This window comes from Podarcis liolepis (assembly GCF_965112155.1).
Source record: "Podarcis liolepis genome assembly, chromosome: 8".
NCBI classification, from domain to species: Eukaryota; Metazoa; Chordata; class Lepidosauria; order Squamata; family Lacertidae; genus Podarcis; species Podarcis liolepis.
The window spans coordinates 25,708,903-25,736,026 of NC_139560.1; the positions used below are offsets into that span (position 1 = coordinate 25,708,903).

General features: G+C 44.9%; 1 protein-coding gene across 10 annotated transcripts in view; it reads right to left on the bottom strand.

The window, feature by feature from the left end:
- The window catches only part of LOC310713293 (neural-cadherin-like), a 52,022-nt gene extending 25,451 nt beyond the window's left edge, over positions 1-26,571 (bottom strand). For 5 of the 10 annotated variants that reach the window (XR_014529198.1, XR_014529199.1, XR_014529200.1 and 2 more), the window contains exons 1-16: positions 25,097-26,562; positions 17,051-17,245; positions 15,464-15,689; positions 14,488-14,692; positions 13,053-13,164; positions 11,640-11,889; positions 10,046-10,188; positions 9,321-9,493; positions 8,802-8,970; positions 6,591-6,761; positions 4,651-4,823; positions 4,142-4,309; positions 3,271-3,520; positions 3,043-3,170; positions 1,154-1,340; positions 883-1,026 (exon numbers count right to left, since the gene is read on the bottom strand). Coding sequence is in view for 5 of the 10 variants with exons in the window: in XM_083517147.1 (XP_083373273.1) it covers positions 883-1,026; positions 1,154-1,340; positions 3,043-3,170; positions 3,271-3,520; positions 4,142-4,309; positions 4,651-4,823; positions 6,591-6,761; positions 8,802-8,970; positions 9,321-9,493; positions 10,046-10,188; positions 11,640-11,889; positions 13,053-13,164; positions 14,488-14,692; positions 15,464-15,689; positions 17,051-17,245; positions 25,097-26,147 (3,745 nt within the window). In the remaining 5 variants the exon portion in view is untranslated. Of the gene's footprint in view, positions 1-882; positions 1,027-1,153; positions 1,341-3,042; positions 3,171-3,270; positions 3,521-4,141; positions 4,310-4,650; positions 4,824-6,590; positions 6,762-8,801; positions 8,971-9,320; positions 9,494-10,045; positions 10,189-11,639; positions 11,890-13,052; positions 13,165-14,487; positions 14,693-15,463; positions 15,690-17,050; positions 17,246-25,096 lie in introns of all 10 variants that reach the window. The other 5 variants (XM_083517145.1, XM_083517144.1, XM_083517148.1 and 2 more) reach the window with 2 other exon arrangements.
- Positions 26,572-27,124: the final 553 nt, after the last annotated feature.

The following is a 27,124-nucleotide window of genomic DNA, read 5'->3' on the forward strand; positions in this document are numbered from 1 at the left end:
TATAAATAACAATTCCGGCACGGAAATAACAAGTCCCTTTGTTATTTTAACCAACTCTTAATGGGCGTCAGTCCAAAATTATGATCCATCCTATTTAAATAAAAAACCTTGGGAATGTAAGAGTGCCAGACGAAGATACTAACACATGTGAGATACTAGCCAAAAACTTTTAGCTTGGCTATATTCTAACTCAAAAGGTCCGAGTCTACTTTCCATTAAAAAAAAAAAGGGGTGGATATAATGAGCTTATGAGAAATGCTTTAAAAAATTATCCCGGTTCTCTTTACAGAACATTAAGAAAGGTCTGAATAAAGCTAGTTTCCAAATACAGTGGTGCCTCGCAAGACGAAAAGAATCTGTTCTGTGATTCTCTTCGTCTAGCGGTTTTTTCGTCTTGCGAAGCAAGCCCATTGACGGATTAGCGGATTAGCGCTATTAGCGGCTTTTAGTGGCTTATCGGATCAGCTGATAAGCGGCTTAGCGGCTTAGCAAAAGGGGGGGGGAGGGGGAAAAAACCGCAGGAACTCGCAATACATTTTCGTCTTGCGAAGCAAGCCCATAGGAGATTCGTTTTGCGAAGCACCTCCAAAACGGAAAACTCTTTCGTCTAGAGAGTTTTCCGTCTTGCAAGGCATTCATCTTGCGGGGCACCACTGTAGTCGTATTTTGAAAAGTACATGACATGCAATTTTTGCCATTACTGTTTTATTCCACATTCTATAAACCTGTTCCTGTACCACATATAGAAAAAGTTCCTTCGAAGACAGGACAGTTGCCACCTCATCTTCTGGAACAGCCTGCCATAGCCTCACTACTGCGTCCAAATTAGAGAGGTTTCCGTCAAGACTGGACAACACATAAAATAAACCTGTGTTTCTGTACCTTCATCTTTGTCATCTGCTGTTGCCGTCAAAAATGCATACCCGACATCCTCGTCTTCATCTATATTAATTTCATACACCAAATGCAGGAAAGCAGGGGCATTGTCGTTTATGTCGCTAATTAAAATCCTCACATACGCTGTATCTGAAAAGCAAATAATCAGCTATTTGCCTTTGGAGGCTCAGGCAATCACAATGCCAGCACATCATTCTGAACCCTCTTTTGACCCACAGGAACCTCTATGTTCTTTTTGAAACCCACTGAGGTTTACCTGTGTTAGGCTGCCCATATAAACCAGGCCTGGCTGATTCAGAAGAATCCTGGGAATGAACTTCAATCAAGTAAGATCCTCTCTTCTCTCTGTCAAAAGATGCCTGGGTAGAAATGACTCCCAACTTGGAATCAATGTTGAAGTATTGGTAATCTTCACTAGTGTCCTTCAGTATTGAATAGTGGACCTGCAATTGAAGAACATAGGAGTGGGCTTTATACTCTATCCCATCTTCGTAACAGCTCAGAAACAGGAACACAACCACTCTCAAGGACATCCAACTTAGTTCAGCTCCAAGACCATAATTATTTGATAGTCACAGACCTATGCCATTTGTAGCACTTACAGAAAGTTAGGTAACAGCACCGTTTGTGTGGAAGCGAAAGGTCTGTGTAGTCACAGTATAGCCACAAATATGTGGACTGTGGTTTTCTACCCTCTAGAGCAGCCTTTCTCAACCTGTGGGTCCCCAGATGTTGTTGGACTACAACTCCCATCAATCCTAGCTAGCAAGGCCAGAGCTCAGGAATGATGGGAGTTGTAGTCCAACAACATCTGGGGACCCACAGGTTGAGAACCACTGCTCTACATTTTGAACAGCTGTGTGGACTTGCCACAGAGGGCATAACCTTTGAAGCAAGTCAACGACTGAACAATTCAGAACTCTCACCAATTGCTGCAATTTGGATTCACACACTGGTCTTTAAATCTTTGCACTGGAGAATCAGACATTCTTATGTTTGTGAATCTGCTGTTGGTTGCCGTTGATTATTGAGTAATGTGAGAACGGCTTTAAGGTCTGAGGTTGCCCTCAGCAAAGTGTCTTCTGGAGTCCTGTCATGCCAATAAGCCCTGCAGGTGGCAACAACACTTCTGCTATCAAATCTGAGTAGCATAAAGTCCCCGTTTTAATTTGTCACAATGTCCCCGAGTAATGTGACCTCAGAGGCATCGTGGGAAGTTAAAATGGAAGCTCACAGGCCCATCCACTCAGCACAAAGTGGGGGAGGGGGAGGGAAAGTATCAGCACAGTCGTCCAAGGGTCCCCTATAATACACTAACATGAGGTCAAGAGTAAGCAATCAATTCAGGCTCTAGCCAGAGTTAATCTATTTCTCCCATGAAAAGAAGAGGGTGAGAAAGGGGAAAGGAGGGACAGAGAGAGAGAGGGGGGAAGGACAGAGACAGGGAAAGAGATGGTCTCACCCACTGCCAGGATGCAGCCCCTAACAAATGACCCCTGAGAAGAATGCAACTTTTGGCAGGAAATAAGAATTCTTCCATTCTTGTCTTAAATGATGTACAGTCTACACAAGTGCTTTAATGCATATTGGCATCCACAAGTTTTAATGCATGCAACAGATGGCATGTGGCGCCAGTTGAAAAGAATATGTATACTGTAACTTCCTACTTCAGGAGGCTATTACAGTCAAACCTCAGTTTTCTAACGTCTCGGCTGCCAAACGTTTCAGAAGCCGAACGCCAAAAACCCAGAAGTGAATGCTCCCTTTTTCAAACAGGCCTCAGAAGTCGAATGGCTTCCAAGGCGCTTTTTTCATTTCCCCCCCCCCCCACTGACTTTGCAGCCAGCCCACTGATCCTCGGTTTTCAAACGTTTCGAAAGTCGAACAGACTTCCGGAATGGATTACATTCGAAAACCGAGGTTCCACTGTAGTACAAAAAGTTAGGGTCTTGAGTCAATTAAATGGTACTCAGCTAGATTTTACTCGGAGCGCATGCACTAAAATTAATGGACTTAACTTAGTAATGTTCAATGGGTCTACTCTGAGCAAGACTTCACTGACCACCACCCAGAAAGTTTAGGGATACAGAATCGCATGTTGCATTTTCTCACTCGTTTTCAGTAAAGGGAAAGGTAACAACGAACCTCTCCGTGGAGTCCCGAGTCTGAATCCGTAGCAAGAACCTGCACAACAGAGGTACCAACCGCTGCTCCCTCAGGTACAGAAACCTCGTAAGTAGAAGATGTGAAGAACGGGACGTTATCATTGACGTCTGCGGAACAAAAAGGCAGATTTAGCGATACATGGTTCGCTGACATCAAGTACTTGTAATTTCAGTTTGATATGCCGATATTAATAAACGGATAACCAACCTGTGACATTAACACAAACCGTGGTGAAAGATGCCAATGGAATTGTAGCTACATTCTGAGCCTTGATGCTCAGTGCAAAGAACTTGGTGGTCTCGAAGTCCAGAGGTTCAGCTACCAGCAGTGAAGCAGACCCATCTGCTCTGTTCGGTTTGAGGTAGAAGCGGACAGGCATGTTTGTCTCCGGAACCTGGCCCTCCTCCAGGGTATAGGTAACCCTTGGGTCACCAAGTGGGGACGTTGCTTTGATAGTCTAGGAACAGGAATAACCAGGAACACCATTCAGTGGGGAGATGCATTTACATGGGCCACCTTGATCCTTAAGAGTCGAAATGCAGATGATACTATTGCGGCCAACGGCCCATGGCATCAGAGCTCTGCTTTCCTGTTAATAATAACCAATCCTCTAATTCTGCAGATGTTTTGGAACACACCTCACATTAGCCCCAGCCAACTGGCGGTCAGGGATGATGGGAATTATACTTCAAAACGTCTGGAAAGGATGTTCAAATTACTGCCACGCACATTTCACACAGGAATCCACACCCAAGGAAGAACAGAAATGAGCTGTGGAGCAAAAGGAGCCAATTCTTCTTTAAAAAATAAATAAATCAGAGATGCAGAAATATGGATTCACTTGTGGATACCGGTGTCCAATAGGAGCAAGACTTGTTTGCAGAATTTCAGAACAATTAGGGGAGGGACCATGACTCATAGAAAAGAACCATGCACACCCTCTTGAGCTCCTGGGAAGAAAGGTAAGAAACTAATAGTCCCACTCTATTTTGTGTCCAGTTCTGGGCACCACTCAGTGTAAACCAGCTTCCTTTTATCCTGAAACAAATACGTTTCCAATTTTATTTTTAAAGCCTACCACTATCTTGGTGTCTCGAATCGTGCTCTCCGGGATCGTGACCGAATAGGCACTTTTCTCCCACTGCGGCGACTGATTAAGTGTGTTCGTTACAGTGACGGTCAGTTCCACCGTGCTGCTCCGGTTCCCTCCATCTGTAGCCACGATGTATCTTGTGATCTGAAATGTCTGCAAAATAATTTTTAGCAGCCGTTCACCAAAAAACGAATGCTCGTTTGCTAGAACAAAGGCTGAAAAAAAGCAGGTGCAGCAAGTATTCTGCCTGCCAGATTATATTCTGTAAACCAGAGCTTTCCAAATTTTTCATGCTGGTGACATACTTTTTTGGACATGCATCATTTCACAACACAGCAGTTCAGTTTTAGCAGCAAACCGGAGGTTAAACTGACCCCTTTCCAGCTCTGGGAGGAGCGCAGGTAGTGGCCACGTAACACACCTACACACTGAGCCAACACACTAATGTGTCGCGGCACACAGTTTGGAAAGCTCTGCTGTATGCAGAAGCATACCTGGGAGATTACGAGATTCACGTACACCCAGCCTGTGCTGGGGCTGACTTGGAAGTATTCTGGCTCCTGCGGCAACATGGAGTACGTGATGGCGGCGTTTACCCCCTGGTCATCGTCATGAGCTGCAGCATGGAGGAAACTTGTCCCCACTGGGGTGTCTTCACGAAGGAAGTCTTTGGAAAGATGGAAGCACAGAGTTCATTCTAAACATGCCCTGGCCTAGTTAAAGTGGCATTTCAGTGATGGCAATGACAGCACATAAAAATGCAAGGAAGGCCCTGCCGGATCTAGTCCAGCATCCTTTATCTTAGTGGCCAACCAGATGCCTCTTTAAGAAGCACAGAAGCAGAACATGATGGCAATAACCTCTTCCTGCTGTTTCTCCCCAATGGACTGCTACTCAGAGGCATTGTTGCCTCTGATCCTGGAAGCAATATTTAGCCCAGGGACAACTTGTGCCTGATGTGACTGGTAAGGCAGGAGGAAAGGGAACAACGGTAGGTGGAGCCAGAGGCAACAACAGTTAAAGCCCCCTTTTGAAGGCAGGCAGGTAGGGGCTGGCTAAGGACAGAATGAGGTTGGTGGGGCAGAGTCCAACTTGTCCTAATGGATTAGCATCTGCGGACAGCCACTGTATGCAGCCTGGGGGTCATTTTGGACTCACAGCTGCCCATGGAGATGTAGGCCAATTCTGTGTCCAGGGTGGCCGCCTACCAGCTCCATTTGGTACGCCAGAGGAGACCCTACCTGTTTGTGCACTGCCTCGCCAAAGTGGTACATGTTCTGATTATCTCCCACTTGGACTACTGCAATGCGCTCTACGTGGGGCTACCTTTGAAGGTGACTCGGAAGCTACTAGACAGGTGAGTGGGAGCAACTGCCAGGACCATAGAACACCAGTCCTAAAGGATCTACATTGGCTCCCAGTATGTTTTCAAGCACAATTCAAAGTGTTGGCGCTGACCTTTAAAGCCCTAAATATATCTGAAGGAGTGTCTCCACCCCCAGACACTGAGATCTAGCTCTGAAGGCCTTCTGGTGGTTCCCTTACTGTGAGAAGTGAACCAGGCAGAGGGTTTCTGGGTAGTGGCACCCACCCTGTAGAATGCTCTCCCATCAGATGTCAAGGAGATGAGTAACTATTTAACCTTTAGAAGAGATCTGAAGGCAGCCCTGTATAGAGACTTTTTTAAATTTTTGATGTTTTATGATGTTTTTATATTTTGCTGGAAGCCATCCAGAGTGGCTGGGGCAACCCAGCCAGACAGGTGGCGCATAAATAATAAAATTAAGATGATGTTTATTTACTTCCCCCCTTTCTTTCATCTTGGAACCTACATTTTCTTCCTAACAAGTAATCCACCTAGGCCAGTGACCACAAATGTACATTTTCCCATACAAAGCAGTCTTCACCTAGCTTTAGTATAGCTGGCTTCTGCACTGCTGCTCATACAGGTGAGGCGAGTATAAGCCGCAGTCAGAGATGTTGCAGAATTCCAATAAAAACAGAAGCGGAAATTGCCAACGTTCACTCAATTGTCCCGTGCCAAGAACAGAAATCAATCCATTGACTACAATTGGAATTTGCTTCTGCACCCCCCCCCCCCGTTTGTAAATGATACGTAACACAAACAATATGTATTTCATGATGCTATCCCCCTTCCCATTTGCCTTGCATTTCCTATACAATGAAATGAATGGCCTTTGAACTGGGACAAATGGTGTGGAATAATGTAATGATAACTCTTTGCCAGAAACTGAAATGCAGTGGAACGGAAACATTGCTGCATGTGATGAACATGGGTTTGAAAGGAAATTTAAATTTATGCCATCTTACAGCCCTACAGAGCAGGAATCTAACTGAAGGCTTCTGGGCTCAACACGCACTTCGCAAACTTAAATAAACTCTCATAGTGCAACAACAGTTTGTGCCTACTCACATTGATAGCGGCTGTTCTCAAACTTTGGATCGTTGTCATTCATATCAGCAATGAAGATGGTGATTTGACACACTCCAATCAGTGGCTCCTGAGCTTGATCTGTAGCCGTCACAGAGAGCGTATACTCCTTCTGTTTCTCTCGGTCAAAACGCCGAGCCGAAACGATAACACCTAAACAGAAACATTACTATCAAAGAGTCAGCAGGATCACCGCTGGCTTTAATCAGACGTTTTCACAAGTCTGCAGCAACTCACTCCCACTGTTCAGGCTTAATAAAAGCTTATCCCTTGTAATGTTTGCCTGCACAGAGGAGCTCCTTTTTTCTTCCACTCTGCAATTTATTTTTCTTGTGTCTCACAAAATAGCTTAGATGGTATACAAACATTTACTGAAGAAATTGCCCAACTCCCAATGTGTTTTGACCCAATTTCTCTCTTCTTCAGGGTAAAGGGCTATTTAAAAGAAATAACATAACTACAGAACCACGAGCTTCTGCTGAAATAACCAGAAGATGAGTAGTCAGCTTGAAATGCATTGAGAGTCTGAAAACAAAAATTCAGTAAATATTTGTGCACCCGAAGAATTTAGCATCATTATTTAGAAGCACAACACGGTGAGGCTTGAAATAAGTACAAGGATATACAGTGGTACCTCGCAAGACGAATGCCTCGCAAGACGAAAAACGCGCAAGACGAAAGAGTTTTCCGTTTTTTGAGTCGTTCCGCAAGACGAATTTCCCTATGGGCTTGCTTCGCAAGATGAAACGTCTTGCGAGTTCTTGCGAGTTTGTTTCCTTTTTCTTAAAGCCGCTAAGCCGTTAATAGCCGCTAAGCCGCTAATAGCCGCTAAGCCGCTAATAGCCGTGCTTCGCAAGACGAAAAAACCGCAAGACGAAGAGACTCGCGGAACGGATTAATTTCGTCTTGCAAGGCACCACTGTACACTTAAAAGCAAGTGACAGTAGGCCAACAACCAGTTTAGATGAAGAAAAACTATTTCCAGTGGGATTGACAGGGAGGAGAGGGGTATTTAACCCCCCCATAACCCCTTCAAATGGTTCATCTCCATTTAAAATTTGAGGATATAATTTATTGCTTTATTTCATAACAATAGTTTATAGACAATTTCCCATCCAAGGGTCCTGCAGCATTTATAGCAAGCACTAAAATGTAAAAAAATGCAAAATAAAATGAATATTAGAATATACATAAAATCTCAGGGCAGTTCACAAGATAAAAATACATAATAAAAGCACGAGATAACTAGTTAAAGCAAAAACAAAACAATAACCACCACCACCACCCTCCTTTCACAAATATGAATATAATGTCAGGAGCAGTGTCAGGGTCAATGGGCCAATGACTTAGCCAGAGAAAGCATGAGCAAACGAACAGTCTTCCGAAGCACTCTAGTGCAAGTGCCTCCCATTCAGGGAGGGCTGTAGAGCTCAGTGGGTGGAGCACCTGCTTTGCATCTAGAAGGTCCCAGGTGTCTCCAGGTAAGGGCTGGGAGAGATCTCAGCCATGTGAAATTCTGGACAGGCCCTGCCAGTCAGGGCAGACATTGCTGAGCTACATGGACCAGTGGTCTGACTCTGTATAAAGCAGTTCCCCAGGTTCCTATAGTAAGAGGGGAACAGGCTATGGAGTTAACACTTTCTGATCATGCAGGATCTGGCTCGCCCGGCATTTGAGAATGGAGAACTCTGAAACAACAATGGGATATTAGCTCCGCCCAAGACATGATGGACAGCAGCAACGGCTGGGAAAAGATAGACATAATATTTTACAAGGACAGGAAGGAACACCACGGACAGAATAATTGTCACACACAGGAGGAATAAGGGTGTAGTTTGAATGCTTCACCTATAGATGTATAAAACATTTAATGTGTCAAGACGAATGGATGTCGTTAATATTGCAGTTGTTGTGTAAGGGATTGTTATTTTGACTGGAGTGTAACTGAGATGAATAGGATTTTGGAACGCAGAAACAAAGTAAATCATCAAACCATCCATTCTAGCACATGGGAGGCCACCTAAATTATATAATTTGGCATCTGAATGATTGGGATTAGTAATTGCATTATAATTTGGCATTGTTATAATGAGGCTATCATTGGACTGTTGTAATTGAAAACCAATAAAAGGTATTGTAAAAAGAAAAGAAAAAGAATGCAGCGCTAGCCAGACTATGAAAGGCAATTCTTACCTGAATCAGGATCAATACTGAAGCCCGGTGAAGCTCCATCTCTGTGCATGAGGCCATACTTCACTTCTCCATTCACTCCAAAGTCTGCATCGTAGGCTTCCACCTGCAGAACATAGGTTCCTGGAGGCTGGTTCTCTAGAACCCAGGTACTGTCACTGTAGTAAGCACACTGCAATACAAGAAAACAACAAGTTAACTTGAGCAACTTCAGAAATCCATTATCATGTAAGGCACAGTACTCTGGCAACCAAATTAAGTGCAAGATAAAGCAGATGGAGTCAGAGGCATTCATCTGAAAGGAAGAGAGAAAGTTTTAAGTAGAAGTTATTTAGGAAGACTTCAAAGAGCGACTTAAAACTGGACGAAACTTTACAGGTTTGGACTTTTCAAAATCAGCAGCAGCCAAACATAGAGAATACCACATCTTGCACGTTTGACAAGCAGAAGTCAAAACTACTAACAATTCTGCTGCTACATTAAAAATTAAAAACACACGAATGAGGCAGCAAGTCAACTCACCTCCCTGAAAACAGGCTTGTTGTTGTTAATGTCATTTATTTCCACCATGACTTCTGCAAAGCTGCTGAGAGATCGTGGTCCCCCCGAGGAATTGTCATCTATGGCAGAGATATTTAGAACATACTGCGGGCTTTTCAGTTTAGGCAGGGGGTTTCTGCGAAGTCTAAGGATACCTGGATTCAGAAGATTGAAGATCAAGAAAAGAAAGCAAAAGAAAATTAAGTATACTTGGATTCAGGAGTGGGGGGGGGAGGGGGAGTTACCAACAAGGAAAATAAAAAGGTATCTCTCTTTACAGGACATAAGGGTCTTAAATGTGAGAACGATAGGTCCCCATAGATTTCTGGAAAAGGTGGTTTGTTTTATCTTTAGAGTGACACTTCTAAAGGGAAATGTTTGTGGGGGTGATCAGGCAAATTCATCAGTGGAGCAATTGTCTGTTTGACAGAATGCCTGGTTTTTATAACTATTTTAGCTGTGTAATATATTTTATCTTGTACTTTTCCTTTTTGAATGGCTTTGGCTACACAAATAAACATGACAACTTATAATAAATGAATAAATCCAATTTATTCTGGCATTGCCAGGAAAGCTATGCTGAAACAATGAGCAGCCTGCATATATTTGCAAGGATTTTCCTATTTAGGTTTATCAATACTGTACAGGCAATGCCTACAATGCGGAAGAAGATACAATAGATTAACATTCAGCATCTCTTTCCTTACCTTTATGGCTATCCAGTTCAAAATTGCCTTCTTCATTCCCACCCGTAATTAAGTACAGCACTCCATCTCCATCAGGATCTTTTGCGTGGATGGTAGCCACTAATGTACCAGGGCCTGCATCTTCTGAGAGGAAAGTTCTGTAACTGATGTAAGGAAAGAAAACATGCATTCTAATTCCTAACTCACCCAACAATTTCCCATTAAACAGCATTGTACAGTTCTTTAAACTTCGTACAGAGTGGGCTGGGCATATAGCAAAGCACAGTGCTGGTGAAACTCCCAGCCACCACCTTAATTTCCCAGAGGCATATTTACACCCCCGAAAAAACACCCCCACATATGTAAATCATATGTAAATGTGTGTTATGGGACTAAGCACCTAGCAATGCCTCTGGCGCTAGGTGGGCAAGCAGGTTGACACACCAGAAAATGAAAACACTTGGTTTCCCCCACAAAACCCACAGAGCTGTCAATTTACCCCTCAGAGAGCTACAATTCCTAGCACCCTTAACAAACTACAGTTCCCAGGATTCTTTGCAGGAAGAAATGTACTTTATAGGCACGGTGTTTGCACAGCCCTGCTATCCATCGTTCTGCCTGGACGCTGAGGTCCAGCGCCGAGGGCCCTCTGGTGGTTCCCTCGCTACGAGAAGCCAAGTTGCAGAGAACTAGGCAGAGGGCCTTCTCAGTAGTGGCACCCGCCCTGTGGAATGCCCTCCCACCAGATGTCAAAGAGAAAAATAACTACCAAACTTTTAGAAGACATCTGAAGGCAGCCCTGTTTAGGGAAGCTTTTAATGTTTAATAGGTTATTGTATTTTAGTGTTCTGTTGGAAGCCGCCCAGAGTGGCTGGGGAAACCCAGCCAGATGGGGGGGGGTTTAATAAATAATAATAATAATAATTCATAATAATAATAATGATAATAATTTGGCCTGATTTCACTTTGTGACTAAACAGCTCTTTAGGAAAGGAGAATTTTGGCTTATAGCGTGTGGACTTTGTGCGATGCTAGAATTATTTGTACATCATTTGTGTGCCAGAAGCAAGGGAAATGCTTATGTCATTTGACACTGAATAAATGTAATACATTGTTTAGCACTGAGGAAGGGAAGAGAATACATTCAGGAATTTTGAGAGAATTGTAATTTAAAACCTGCTGTAGGAACTAGCAGGAAATGGTCAGGAACTAAAGGTAAGTTCATCGGCCTCCATCTACCACATAGTCACGCCATTGCTGATTCTATGTATCCCATAATATGTCTGACTAAACAGGCCTTTACGAACCTGGCCCACTCTAGATGTTTTGGACTTCAACTGCCATCAGCCCCAGCCAGCAGCTGTAGTCAAAACATCTACCTCAAGTTGTCTTTATTTTTTATTTTTTTAAAAGCAGCGCCATATTTTTACATATCCTGATGGTCCAAAAAATCAGGATATTGCAGCTATTTTGTGCAATGCACCTTCATAACATTGCATTAGTTTCTGCAGGTCAGTTTAAGACAGCTACGGGTTAGGACCTAACAACCATTTTGACTGGCACAACAAGATCTGCAATGCAGGAGTGGTACCACTGCAAAGGAAGCTCTGCTTACACTGACTGGGAGAATACCGGGGTTTCATCATTCACATTTGTCAAGCGAATGCGCACGGATGCCGTCCCTGTCCGAGGAGGGTGCCCTTTGTCCACGGCAATGACCACAAACTCATACATGTGGTTGGCTCGCTCATAGTCCAGCCGCTGATTGGAATTGACGACACCCTCGGGCGTGATGGAAAAATCCGCACTCTGAATGAAGTAGAGGATCTCAGCGTTGGATCCAGAGTCACAGTCCGCTGCAAGAACTGCAGCCAGGAATGTTTAAAAGGGTGAAAACAATGAGGACAGATGAGCTGGGTCACAATACAGAAGACTAGTCAACACAAGTTTCAGTAATTAACAAAGAACTGCTCAGACACACAAACACTTTCTGGGACCTTAGAGTGAAGAGCAGAAAATAAAGGAATTAGTACCAATAGTAATAATGATTCAGACAGGAGCCCAGGTAAATTTGGAGGCTGATTGGTAAGGGGTAGCCTCGTGGAAATAATTAAAACCTTGTCTGGTGGCAGCTGGTCTTTAAAGCGGGAGAGTGAACAGAGGGGTACACTCTGTGTTAGCAGGAAACACCCTTCCATCAGAAGACATGGGAGGAGACCATCACAGTCTGCCAAATGCAACCTAGGAAAAAGGCGCTGTTTGCACTGCAGAGTCAAACATGACAGGAAGTAGAAGAGCTGTTCTGTGCTGTTTCTAACACCCAAGAAAGATGTTTTCACAGCTGACCAAGAGGGAGAAAACACGTTGTAAAGCCCTATGGGAGCAAACGCTTTTTTCAGAATCCCCAGTGCAATTAAGAGGATGGAAACTCACTGACCTTTGGGTATTCATTCAAGATATTGAGGGCACGAGACCAAGAGCTGTCCAAATATTCAGCAACAGGGTTTTTTTTTTTTTAAAAAAAGCAAAATATAATAGTGACTGCTTATTTGTTTGAAGTGCGATAATAAGGGGGGGGGATAAGCAGAATGCCAGAATGAAATCTTAATATACATGGATGTATTCTTTCCCAGTGTCATGACTACACCATCAGGCTCAGCCCCAGAATGAGAGGCTCTGGAGGAAGATGAGGAGGTAAAGGAGGCTGGAACAGATGTCCGCTGAGCCCCCTCACACCTTGCACCCTGCCTGGCTGTAGTGGGAAGGAAGATGGAAGTCTGGAGCTGGACAGAGTGTTGTTGGAATCCAGGAAGGGCTCTGGGGGTGGGGAGGAGGGTCCCCAGTGCTCCATCCCAGGACCAGGGAAGAGGCACATGTGCCCACTTTCATACTAGCTGCCAGAGCAGGGACAGAGACTCTTGTGAGTAAGGGCTGCACCTATCTCTGCTTGAAGTAGCTTGCCTACAGTCCTCGGCTCATCATGTGGTGCTTTGCAAAGACAGGCAAGGGAATGATGGCTCTGGTTTACCTTGCAATAAAGACGTGCCTATAGGGATTGATTCAAGAATGCTTTCCCGGCTATAAATAGATTGCTGAAATTCAGGAGAGCAGTCGTTTTCATCTGTGATATGAACTATGACCTACAAGGGGACAGAAGAGAAATGCTTAGTTACATGGGATCCGATCAAGTGCATATTTCTTTGCCAAGAGAAATTCGTTCCATTTTCCATAGTCCCTGGAAAATGTACATCCTGGAGTTCTGGTTCTAAAGCAACCACTCAAGGCGGCTTACATAACTTAGATAATTAAACAATTCTAGGTATCTGCTCTATATTGAGCCTAACCATTGGTCCATCTAGCCCAGTACTGTCTACACTGACTGGCAGCAGCTCTCTCCAGAGTTTCACACAGTGGTCCTATCTGGAGACACTGGGGGTTGAGCCTGGGACCTTCCCAGGAGATGCTCTATCATTGGGCTATGGCCATTTCAATGGTCTTACATGACAAGGTAATTAAACAAATTATATTTTAGATCTAAAAATATAAAGAACTGAACTTAAAAAAACAACAAGATTATGAGGCAGCCGATAAACCAAGCAACAACGAACTGACGAACACATCACCTCAGGGATCCAGATTCTGGGAACCATGTACTGAAAAATGGGCACCTTTTGTTTCTGTTTATTATTGTTGTTGTTCATGCTATTCAACATAGCATTAAGCAGACTGCTCCACTGCACAAGAAATCCATGCACTGATGGACTCACCCCCCCCCCTCCAAGTTCCCTAAATCAGTTCTGGGAGATTCCCTCAACCCTTCAGAGCACATTTGGGAATGGCATGGGGTGTAAAGGTAAAGGACCCCTGGATGGTTAAGTCCAGTCCAAGGCGACTATGGGGTTGCAGCACTCATTTTGCTTTCAGGCTGAGGGAGCTGGCGTTTGTCCACAGACAGCTTTCCAGATCATGTGGCTAGCATGACTAAACTGTTTCTGGTGCAACAGGACACCGTGATGGAAACCAGAGCGCACGGAAATTCCGTTTACCTTCCCACTGCAGTGGTACCTATTTATCTACTTGCACTGGCATGCTTTCAAACTGCTAGGTTGGCAGGAGCTGGGACAGAGCAATAGGAGCTCACTCCGCCGTGGGGATTCGAACCACTGACCTTCTGATTGGCAAGCCCAAGAGGCTCAGTGGTTTAGACCACAGCACCACCGGCGTCCCTGGGTAACCCATAGGGCATGCATGGGTGGAGAAAGGGAAATCCCCTTACACAAGCGCTAATGCCTTTTTAAAAAAAATCCATTTAGGGCTGCCATTCTAATTCAATACCCAAACTTTTTAGGCTGGCATTGGAGGACTGGTATTTCGATATGCTCTGTGTAATGATCTTAACATGCAACTCCCCTATATTGAAATGAACAGATCACCAAGTACGGAAAGGAAAACCCTGGCTCTACCTCAGTGACGCTGCTGAGCAAACTCTCGGCTTCCATTGCTTTAACTAAAAAATGGTAGAGGTGATGCTCGCTCTCGTAGTCCACCGTATGAGTCAAGCTTAGCATGCCGGTCTCTGGGTCCATGCTGAAGAGGCCACTGGGATTCATCAGCAGAGTGTAAGAGAGAGGCTGGCTTTGGAAGGAGACTGCTTCAATAACAGCCACTCTGAAAAGGAAAGATTAACCAAGAGACAGTTTGTTAATCCTGGGTAGGCAGAAGAGATGAAAGAGGTGAACCAGGATCCCTTGCCAAGTTACCAGTTTCTCCTTGCAAATTTCATTTTTACACTTTCAGTACATGGATTTAAAAATAACTCCTGAAATTAGACTTCAAATTAGGCTGCTGCAGTCAGCCCAGGTGCTCCCACTTTGCTCTTCCCCTGGTTGGGTCGGAAAACAAACCATGGAGGCAGCTGGCTTAGCAATTACCAGCACCTATGGTTTGTTCCTTACCAAACAAATGGCGATCTGTTTCTCCCAAACAAACCACAACTGGGGAGGTGACTGGGACATCAATACTAAGCCAGCTGCTGCGTGGTTTGTTTCAAGCAAAGCAGGAGTTACAGGGCTATGCATGCCACCATACAGATTGTGCAAAGGACGATTTGCTCAACCATAGCTAATGGCCTGGTGTTCTGTCTGATGTGGCCATTAGGTTTCTGCAGACACAAACTGGGCTCAGAAAACAACAGGAAGCTACTAGAGCTGTAGCATGCTCCTGTTGACCCATTCACATAGAGAAGCAGATTTCCACAGTTTTCACCTGATAAAACTTCAAAGCAGCCATCAAGGGTCGCCCCAGTAGAGCAAGCTAGACCCAACTACACACTGAAAATAAATTTTGGTTTTACAATGCAAGCTTTTTATGTTTAAGTAACGTGCGTAAGTATCTACGACGCAGTCTTTTAGTACAGCAGGACATTAATTCACCACTTACTTTTCACTTGCTGGAGTATTTTCTGGAACAGACACACTGTAGGACATATTCGTGAACTGAGGAGGCCTGGAGCCAGCCAGGATAGAGATGTAAGCGTATGGGCTTTTGCTGCCATATTCATCAATGGCCAGCACGGTGACCACATACTCCTGGTTCAGAGTTAAAGGCAAGCCAGTTGTCAATATGACCCCTGTGTCCATATCTATATCAAATCGTTCCTCACCACCTGTTGAGTGAAAGGAGTACAAAAAATTATGAAAAGAGGTGTTGTTACCTTTTAGCACCAAGCTCCCCACTTACACAAATTTCTTTCCCAGTACTATTTCCCACCAACACTGACTTTTACACATTGCAGTGGACAGAATAAGATGCTTTTGATGGCTGAGTGGCAGCTAAATCACCAAGCAGGGTGGCTTAGCACATCCACCAAACTTGGTGCTCCACTTATTATGCCTGGGAAGGAAGACTTTGAGCTGCCACCATCAGTATTCTAAACAGGAATTCTGTTCCCATTCCTGGGCCAAAGTTAGTAGCACACATGAGCTGCCACTGTCTCCTGCACACACCAGTGGCACAGGAAAGAGCAGGGCTTGCACACATTCCTGTGTACACTCTGAGCCAATTAAAAATCCCACTTATGCAAAGCGGTTTGGCACTAGCGATTAAATCAAGCAAGTCCCTAACCAATTTACCTCACTTGACTACATTACACTATCTCATCTGCTGCTTCTATCAAGCATATGCCACAGAAGAATGAAGGGTATAGGAAGGGAAAGTGAATTATAGGGGAAAACAACAGCAGTAGGGGGAGAAAAGACCATTTGCAGAGCACTGACGCTTCAAACTAATCTAGGACTCAGCACAAAAAGTAGTTTGGCTGTGGCTGCAGTGGGGTTTGTTGAGGTGGGGACATTAAATGGGGCAGTAAAGATGCAATCCCTTAGTCACTTTTCAATTAAAATATGCATAATCAACGCAACATAACAAAGGCTTTTTAAGTCTGCCAAAAAGAGACTAGCTGGGGCAGAGGTGGGTCAGTAGGGTGTGTCATTTTAAGGGGTGATACTTAATTTTTGCAAATTTCTTCAATGAAGGGTTTTGAAAATATGGTTTTGGGTGTGATGAATTCAAATCTGCTATTATCTTTGTGACTGGACAACATTTAGCTTGGTAAATCTGCATTTGATGAAGAAGCACATAAACTGCTTTTGGAAAACCTATGAGTTTTAATTTTACCTACTGAAAATGTCAGGTAATGCTAAATAAAATAATAAGAAAAATATAAGTATAAATAAATAAATATTTAATAGAACTGCAAGTACTTTGCAATCATTTTAATGATTTCTATGCAATTTTGCACACATTTTACTTGCCAAGCCAACCTAAATTATATTAAGTTAACTCAACTATCTTTTGAATTTCCCCAGTCATGTTACACCTTTTTAGCACCACTCATTTTTGGAATTGGAAAGTTGAAAAATTCAAAGCACCCTAGTGGGTCAGGGCTTGAATCCTGGCAGTGCATCAATGAGTTTCAAAATAAAAAGAGGCAAAATTCATTTCAGACAGAAAGCAGCACCTATTTACCTGCAATCAGAGCATAGGATATCCCAACACTAGAATTTTCATTACCACTGTAATGGGCAACAAGTTGATAGACTGATGTGCCGGCTCGAGCGTCAGGATCAACACGTGCCAAATAGGGGTACGGATACATTTCCCAAGAGATGAGCTCCTCTTCAACGGCTATAATCACCACACGGCACAAATACCAGTCATGGTCTGCAAGGGATACAGAAAAAATAAGTAAGTAAATAAGAATTTGGGAGCTTACACAGGGAGGCCCAGCAAGGCCCTCCGCCACCACAGATATATCTTGTGATATCAATATATTTAGCTGGTATATATTGTGATGTTGAGAGCCAGGTATCACCCAGCCCTACTCTTAGCTGGCAGGAGAACATGATAAGGTGGGAGCTGCCAGTAATAATTAGAGCTTAAGTTCAGCAGGCACATCTTCAGCCTTTTACAGCAGAAGATTGGTGGTTAACTGCCAAGATGGTTGTTATTAACACCTGTAACAGCACAAAAAAATCATTTGTCAGGAACTGTCATATATAGCACCAATATCCTGCCTAATTAATTGGACAGCTCATTAACACAGATGGTGTGATAAGAATCCTTTGTCTTGGTTTAATGAATTCCTTTGGCTACTAGGAAGGACCCCACGCATTTCAGTGGGCATCTTAGCATGCACAGAAGATAGGTAACTACAGAATAACTATAAATTGCATGTGTAAGAAAAAGAATTTTGTAAGGAAATGAGGTAGGCAGGGAGTGAGTGCTGAATTCTTTCCCACCTATACTCCTTCCTGAAAGCCCCACTACATTTTCATTTTGATCAGAAGAGGAATTGTTTCAAGGAATATCAAAACCAACGGTGGGTTTTTTTTGGGGGGGGGGACTGTTAGAATTCCTGATCCATGATTGCAGTCATGGGATTTTTGTCTTTCGCATGACGGTGTATGTTTTGACTCCACAGGGTGGGAAGTGACGGAGACAGGATGTTTGTGCTACTGTGTTCCGTGAAGTGGGACTATTGTCCTTTGTTCTTTTTCTCTTTGCTGTCTGATGCTAGAGAGGGAGCCATGTTGCAGTGCTCCGTGCGTGTTTATATGTAAATAAAGTAGATTAGCCAAAATGCTGAGTTGCTGAGGTCTGCCACGCAAGTTGCGAAGACTCTGCGGATCCCTAAGTGTGCCGGTGTCTGTTGGCATCGGTCGCTGTGATGTTTGGGCTGAAGAAAGCTTACGAAGCTCCCAAACGATCAAGCTGGAGGGAGAGAACATGCCAGTTGGGCATGTGTCTCTGCTAGGGTCCTACTCAAGGGTAGGCTGAGCTCCTGACAACAACCTTCCTGTTGCTCCCAGAATTGTAGAGCTGGAGGGGAACCAGATGGTCATCTAGTCCAATGCAGGACTCTCAACTAAAGCACCCATGACTGATGGCCACCCAAACTTTGCTTAAAAACCTTCAATGAAGGAGAGTCCACCACCTTCCGAAGTTAATAAGTGACAGATTTATAATCCCACCGCAATGCAAAAACCCTGCAAGGCATTAAGCCCATCACTACAGCATACAAACAAGCTCTCAGAAACCACTCACGGAGCTCACCCACTAATTTGCACATAGGTCACTTAATAGCCAGAGGATAACAAGCTATAGCAATCGATGCAAACTGGCTTATGTTTGAACTTGAGCCATTCTGCAGGGAAGGACTTTGGTAATATGGTGCCCTGAGTGAGGACAAAATTTGGCGCCCCCCCCCAAATATTTCTTATTATCGCAATAATTCATTTATTATTTTGTGCTCCCTCGGCTTGGGGAAACCTCCTGCACTGTCCTAAGTCCAGCACTGCTTTATGAAACCAATGAAATCCAAAATGCCAGCGAACAGGGCATACTAACAGAAAACGCTATCTGGACCTTGATTAGTTTTACCTTCTGCTCAAGCAAAGAGTAGGCATGGATTCGGAACAAAGAACTGGGGCTTCACCATTGTTTTCTGTAGCATTTTCAGCATCTCAAATGCCTTGGAGCCCTCCTTTAAACCTCTTTTTTTTTTTGTAAACCCATCTGGGGTGTTCTGCTTTGTTTTTACAATCAAGCGGTATGTACCGGTAAATTTTATGAAATAAATAAATATAATTCACCTTCAAAACCATCTTGCAATGGATAATGGTCTTTGGCTAACATGACCAACGATCAGAGATGATGGGAGCTGTTGGCCATCTTGCTAATGCCAAGCAGGTTTGGGTCTGGATGGTGCCCCAATGAGAGACCACTGCATCTTTATATCCGTAACTGAACAAAGGTGTATTATAAACACATGAAAAGCACTGTTTTATAGGCACTGACAAGAAAACTGAGGCTAAAAGACTTAACTTACTTGATTAAAAAGAGGCCTTACTGAGGTTGACTTGATTAACTAAAGCCACTTAGAAAGAGACAACCACCTTTGCTTGACAATGGCTTTTAATAATTCCAGATGCACTCACACACGTTTAGTTTCCATACTTAACTGGTGGCTGGCTACATCGTTCAAAATTCGGCAGGCTCCAGGTGCACTTTGCACCTGGCTATCGGCCACTTGCAACCAAGTGCCACGCCTTGGATCTTGACTGTTTTCACACATTAGCAACACATGCTGGAGAATTCTATCCATTATATTTTATCTGCACGATCAGAATGAATTTCAGGAACCAAAAAGTTGTATTGAAAAATATGACTTTCAAAGCTGTCTGGCCCCAAAATGGCACTAGGCATTCCATTTTGGTGACTGTAACCCTGGTTTAAGGAGCCTAGCTTATATAGCTGAGTTTCTAACACTGGCTGGCTACTTACACAATGCTGCCAACTTTGATGATTGTGTTGACGGGGCTTTTGGTGAAGAAACAATTCCTGTGGTTTGTGCTCAAGACATGCTTTTCAAATGGAACAAAAGCCAACCAAATTACCTTCTTGTGTTTAGGATGTTACATACTATTAGCCAAAAATTCAGAAGTACCCAAATACTTAACATCAGTGCTACACCAGACAAGCATTTTACAGACTACAAAATGTGCCTCCCTGGCTCCCGATTTTCAGCCAAGCCCCCGCCTGACAAAAAATAATAATCAGACATACAAAAGTGTTCAGCTAGTGCTGAATCAATATGACCACACAACATTTTGTTCCGTTGACATAAACAGCTTGATGTTACAGCCAAGTTATTTGTCAATACTGATCTGTCACCACAAGAAAGCGATCTGGCAAGACACAAAATCAGCAGGATGTTTAAGCCAAACTGATAACAAAGAGTGCGGGGGGGGGGGGTATTACTACCTACTTAAACCACACAGGCCTGGTCTGGGCAAGTTTACTTAGCCCAAAATAAGTGTTGAAAACTGAATGCAAACCACTGCTGCTACACTTTCGTCCCACCAACTTATTCCAAAAGTATACAAAGCAATAATAAACGTAAGCTGCTTAAAGAAGAGACATATATTTCCTTCATCATGCGAGGTACTGCCAGTACTTGGAACAAATTCACTGAAATAGTTCAAAAATATCTCTGAAGTCATTCCTATAACTTCTGGGTGAACTGATGAGAATTAAATTCCTCTGGCAGAATGCGGACCATTTTTAATTTAGTTCCATTTTAATTCAAATCGGTTTTCATTGCACTTAACTCTGTGTTTGATCTATCTGAAAAGTGCATTTTTAAGAATACACACTTTTAACACTCAGAGAACATCCGTTATGGGCTCTATGATAAATGTTACACATAAAATGAGTTGATTTGTTATACAGTGTGTTAGAGGACAATGAGCAGCCACCCTTCAGAAATACAGAACATACAACTTTTTTCCCTTTTTTACACCCTGCTCTTTTAGGCTTTCCATTTTGCTAAGAAATAAGGTGATGGAGAGCTTGGAACTCCTCTCAAACACTCACAAAAGTGCTATTTTTCGCATTCATAAAGCTGCGGCAGGGTTCAATATGCAGCTTATGGTCACTTTGTCTCTCAAGTAGGGCAGACACCAAGAGCCTCAGCAAGATCAAGGGAAAGGACACAAAGGATGGATTTATACTGGAAGAAAAGGAAAGCAATAATGACCAGTACAAAGAAGCAGTCCTGGGAATTTAATGGATTTTGTATTTTCCTATCTTTAAAAATTTAGACTAATTTGGAGATTAAATTGGCTTTTGTAATTACCTGTTTCCTTTGCTAATTGGGACCCACACAGACTAAATTAGACTCCCAGGGACAAGGAGGCACAGAAAGCTTATAGCCATTCATGACAGAGCAATGTACACAAACCTTAAAAGATGACAAGAATAGCACACAAAATAATGAAACCAGAGTCAGCAAAGCATCAAACCTACTTTTTTGTAATATCCATGGTGGGCAATAACATTGCCTGAACTAGTTTATCCTTAAACAATTCTATGCACTACGTGTATTTCCATTTTATAGGTAGGAAATTGAAATTGAGAGATAACTTCCTCAACATGTGGTTATTATGGGAGTTGCTTTATTCTGTTTTCATTATATAGCTTATTTATACTTTCTTTTTAAATGTGCTGTGAATCGTTTGGAGACCCCTGGGTAGCGAGGGATCAACAAGTCTAATAAATAAGTAACAACCACACAGGGCAACTTTGTACTGCCTGTTTAAGTGTAATCCTACTCAAATGAAAAGCACTAAAAAAAAAATATTACAGAATTCTCTTTACATTTCCTTCCTCATCCACATAATGGATGTTGGTAAAGGGCTGTTTGCTCCATGCAGTCATGAAATACATCTGGGTCAAGCTTGAAATTCCACAGTATTGCACTGTTGCAAGAGCCACCAATGGGTTGGTTTTTGCCAATTCTTCCGAGTGCATTTGTAAAACTTAATAGTTCCCGGAATTGCTTAACAGTTATAAGCAACCACGCAGACATTTTCCCAGCATGTTTTATTTTGAAGATTTCCAAATGTAATTTAATTTTGAACAGCTGCTCTAAAGGAAGTGTGGCTATGACCTTGTCCTACATGATCACTGGAATTATTTCCACCCCGAGGCGTTTTGTCTTGTCGATATTGTTATTGGGCACAGGATGAAGCAGAACACAGCTTTGCAAAGAGGATCATGGCAGAGATCATAATAAGCTCTTTTTAAAGAACAACAATGCAGAAGAGCAGCACACCGATTGTGCAGTCGGCTTCACAAGTTAACACAGCAATACCCTTCATCAGTTTGCCTGCTTTTAACTTAATAAGCTAGATCAGGCCTGCACAAAAAGCCTTGTCTGGACTTTTAATGCAGTGGAGGTGGATGGGACTAAACCAATTTGAAGGGCTGGCGTGGGGGGTGGGGAGGAACCACAGCTCAGTATTTTATTATTTATACATTTCATAAAATTTAGACACTACCTGGTTGTAAGAAGGAAAACTCAATGCGGTTGACAAAAAGAACCAAACAGTAAAATCATCCATAAGGACAGTTAAAAATAGCTATTTAAAACATTCAAGGGATGTAGTAGAGCATGCGGTTTACTCCAGGAAGTGAGGATCCAGTTGCCCTCTTGGATCACAACTGCCATCATCTACGATCACTGACCATGGTGGTTGGGTCTAGTAAGAACTGGAACCTAGGAACACCTGGAGGGCCAGAGGTTCTCTGTCGCTGTTTTGAATGGAGAAGGTCCCAGGTTCAGCCCCTGAGATCAAGTAGCAGCTGGTGGGAAAGAGCATCTGCCTTTGACTCTGATACCAGAGAGAATACTGGACCAGATGGAGAAATGGCCTGACCTCTGTTACCATGTCCTCATCCATGACATTTGCAAACAGAAATGTACACAGTAAGCATGGGAAAGACGTCCAGATGTTGTTGCATCAAACCTGCACTAAGACACTGTCTAGATTATGTCAATGGAAAGAGTCATATGAGATGGAAACTAAGCCACTTGGAGATGCTCCACAGCTCAGTGTGGCCCTCCAGATACAACTCCCATTATCCCCAACCATGCTGGCTGGGAGCTGCCATATCTGGAGGGCTACAGGCTACCCATACATGCTGTAACAGGCAGTGTTAGCACCTTGAGAACACAACTGGCTCTTCATATGACCAAAAATACATAAATGTGTTGTTAGCCCTTGTGAGTGTGAAACCTCAACTTACACTGACGTCCAGGGATGGGAAACAAGGAGGAAGCTTTAGAACACATATACAAAGTGTATCTAAATATGTTCAATCTCTATGACCAATAACACACCCTTTAACAGTACCACCTGCATGTAGATAGCAAGAGTAACTCCCAGGCGCCCCAGCCAACACAGTCAACAAGCAAGTTGTAGTTCAGCAACATCTGGAGGGCAGAAAACTTGCTATCCCTGATGTAGGCACTTGCCCCTACTTAGAGAAGGAAGGTGTACTACTGAAAATCCAGACACCATGGCTTCAAAATCAAACCAGCTCTCTTATCACCGCTCCCCGTCCTTCCCACTTTGCTTAACATCCAGCATGATAAAGAGTTTTGCTGGACTCAAAGAGCTTGTGCACTTTTTGTGACATTTTGGTTAGTCACAATAAAGGGACTTGCTCCACTACAGTCAGTTCCATCTTAGAAGTCTTGAAGACTAGAAACTTAATTTTTTTTCCAGGAAAAAGAAACAAGATTCTCAAGAGGCTGAAGCACTATGCTTTCACGGGGAGGGGGGGGGGCTGTTTTGCAATCAAGGAATGTAAGCAATGAATATCAATACTGCACTTTCAGATATTGCCGCTGCACCTGTTTAATGACCTCTCTCTTTAGAAAGGAAGCTGCATTTATTCAAAAGCAAACTGCATATTTGAAATAACTGTAGTTTTGTGCAAACAAGCAACCATTTTCACACTGGTTAGGAAGGATCCCTCAGTCCACACACTGTTTGCCAAGGATAATAGGATGTACAGCTTGAAATGTGCTTCAGCATGTCTTGTTTGCTTGTGAATGTTTGCACCATAACTCAATATTCTGCTCCAAACTGTTGAAATCTTTACAAATGATGAACTCACACAGCTAAACTCTAAAATACAAAGTTGAAGAAAAATCAAAACGTCTGCCACCTGGGATCAAACAGCATGACATCATGTTTACCTGTCCTGACTTTTTTTCGTTTGAAATAAGAAGCAGCCTCTGAAGGCTGCAATCTCAAAGAAATGAGGGAGGAGGTGGAAGAGCTTCTCAAACCATTTTTTCTAATCAAATATTGCTCTCCCATGTCCTTCTTCTCTCCAAAGGGAAAACATGAAAGGATTGTGTACTTTTCCCATCAGGAGAAATGACCCAAAGAGAAAGAGTGAATCACCTCCTTCCCATCCACCAGACCTGTGACCATTTTCATTTGAGAAAAAGGCTGAGCAAAATTACGAAGACTTGAGCACGATGTGTATTGTAGTTTGAAGCATTAGACAAGCCTCATCTATGGAGAGTAGCTGTATCACGAGTCTGAAGAATTAGGAGGCAGAATTTCTGCTCAGTAGGTTTATTTACAGGCTTGATGCATTTCTAAGGTCTGCAATCTCTCACACAAGTCAATATATGCTTTAAAACAAAATAATTAAAAAGGGAATGAGCCTGTGAACTCCAGCATCTCTTTTGAAATAATCACATGAATGCAGGCACCAATCTTTCAGTCTACATGCTGCTTCAGTGTTGCTCCCACAGCACCACAAAAATGTTGCTATCCCAGGAAATCATTTGGGCAGCTTATGCAACTAGAACAGCCTTAGTGGCAAAGCAGTTCTCTGACCCGCTCCACATGGGGCAATTTACCACACAACCCACACCTGGCACCTAACACTGTGTTCTGTTCAGCATCAAGCCCAAGCATTTTAGAATATGCTGCATTTAGATGGTTTCATTATTCTCAATCTTATTGCGTTGCTGGGACGTTTACCTTAAATTTCTGTGTCAACAACCCCAAAAGATATACTTTGAGTAAAGGACTGGCTTATAGCTGTTGTTTTTATTAAAACCCCTAAGATGTCACTGCATCTGCTTCGCACCTGCTCAGAGACCCCCACGACTTAGCAGGCTTCCCAGGTGTGAGGCAGCCTCACCTTGCCCGTCTATCCGATGCACCTTGACCACCACCTCCGTCCGGCCTCCCCTCTCCAGCTGCCGGACGAGGGACAGTCGGCCGGAGCCCCTGTCCAGCTCCACCGGGAAAGCCCCCGCCGCGGCCGGAGAGACCATCTCGAACCAGCTGCCGCCGGCCTCCTGGTAGCGGGTGTCCGGGACGGTGAAGATGAGCTCCCCCGCAGGCGCCCCGACGGGGACGCGGACTTTGTAGCTGGGGCTGGAGGAGGCGGCCAGGGCGCGAGCCTTGCGCGGCGACGGAGCAGCGCCTTGGACGGCGGCTGTCGTCGTCCTCTTCCTCACGGCCAGCTCCAGGCGCCTGGCGGGGCTGCGCAAGGGCCGGGGCAGCCCGTGGTCCTGGGCCGAGACCCAGAGGCTGAGGCGGCGCAGGCCCAGCAGGGAGCCCACGGTGAGCACCTGCCCGCTGCGCGGCACCACGAAGAGGCGGCGGCCCGGCTCGGAGGCGCCGGGCCACGAGCGGTAGGTGAGGCGCGCGTTGGCGCCTTCGTCGGCGTCCAGGGCGCGCAGGCGCGCCACCTCGGAGCCCAGCGGCGCCAGCTCGTCCACCTCGAGGGGCGGCGCGGGGCCCGGCGGGAAGCGAGGCCGGTGGTCGTTGCGATCCAGCACCCGCAGCCGGAGCAGCAGCGCCGCCCTCGAGGGGCCCGTCAGCCACAGGCTGTAGCGCGGACGCGCCTCCCGGTCCAAGCGCTCGGCCGTGCGCAAAAGCAGCAGCAGCGCCGGCCGCCGACGGGGAGCCCCGGGCGGGAGCAGCTGCAGGGCGAAGTGCGAGGCGCCGTCGCCCTCCAGGGCCCAGGCGGCTCCCGGCGTCGGAGACGGCGCCCGCAGCAGCAGCCTCCGCAGCGGCACCCGCAGCCCTTGCACCCGCGTCCCCGGAGGGCTGTTCTCGGGCACCTGCCCATAGAAGCAGAGCGCGCGGGGCGAGGCGGGCCAGCGGCACGGGGAGCCGCCCGAGCCGGCCGCCAGCCAGAGGAAGAGGAGCCATCGGCGGGCCCCGGCCGGCGAGTCCCTCATTCTCCCCCTCGGTGCGGCGCCGAGCGATTCCCGGAGACGGGGCAAGTTCTCCAGCAGCCCGAGACTGCGCGCCCAGCACCGCCGACTCCACGTGGAGGGACGGACGGGACGGGCGCTCCGCCCTCCGCGCAAGAGCGGCCAATCGGATGAGAGGAGGCGGAGTGCGTTGGCCTAGAAACTTGTACCGAGTGGGTCGATGGTGTGAAAAAAACGGCCCGCTTTCTCGAAACCGGTACGTGTTTGCAGATTCTGTGCGTAAGATCACTCTCGCAGAAGCGATGACCAGTGGTTTTGGGGGTGTGATGCCGCCCGCAAGGCAGGAGGAAGAGTCAGGGCAGACTCGAGACGGGAAGGCGCGCCAGATGTCGCAGGAGAAAGTTCAGCCAAGAGACGGGTCCGTAGGCCACCTTCCCCCGCCTCGCTGTCTGCTAGAACCAAGAGGGGCTTGAACATAGCTGTCAACCTTCCCTTTTTTGCGGGAAATTCCCTTATTCCAGCGCTGTTTCCCGCTGCTATCCCGGATTGTTAGATATCCCGTAGACTGTCCCCGGGACAGATGAGGCTGCTGATCCCTTATTTTCAAATCTGAAAGTTGACAGCTATGGGCTTGAAGCGAAAAGCACAGCAGCACCTTCAATGCAGAAGTCTCAGGTTATGGCTCAGGTTGCAGCAACTGCTCCATAGGGCCCAGACCATGTACCTTCCTGGAAAGGAGAGTCAATCACCTTTCATGGGAGTCCATTCCACTGCCAAACAGCTCGTATTTTCAGAAAGTTCTTCCTGATGTTTAGTCGGAATCTCCTTTCTTGTTGTTTCCAGTCCTACCCTCTGGAGCAGAGAAAACATGCTTCCTCCATGTGACAGCCCTTTAGATACTTGAAGAAGACTGTCATATCTTCTCTCAGTATCCTCTTTTCCATGCTAAGCATACCCACTTCCCTCAGCTATTCCCTCTAAGGCTTGATTTCCAGACCCTT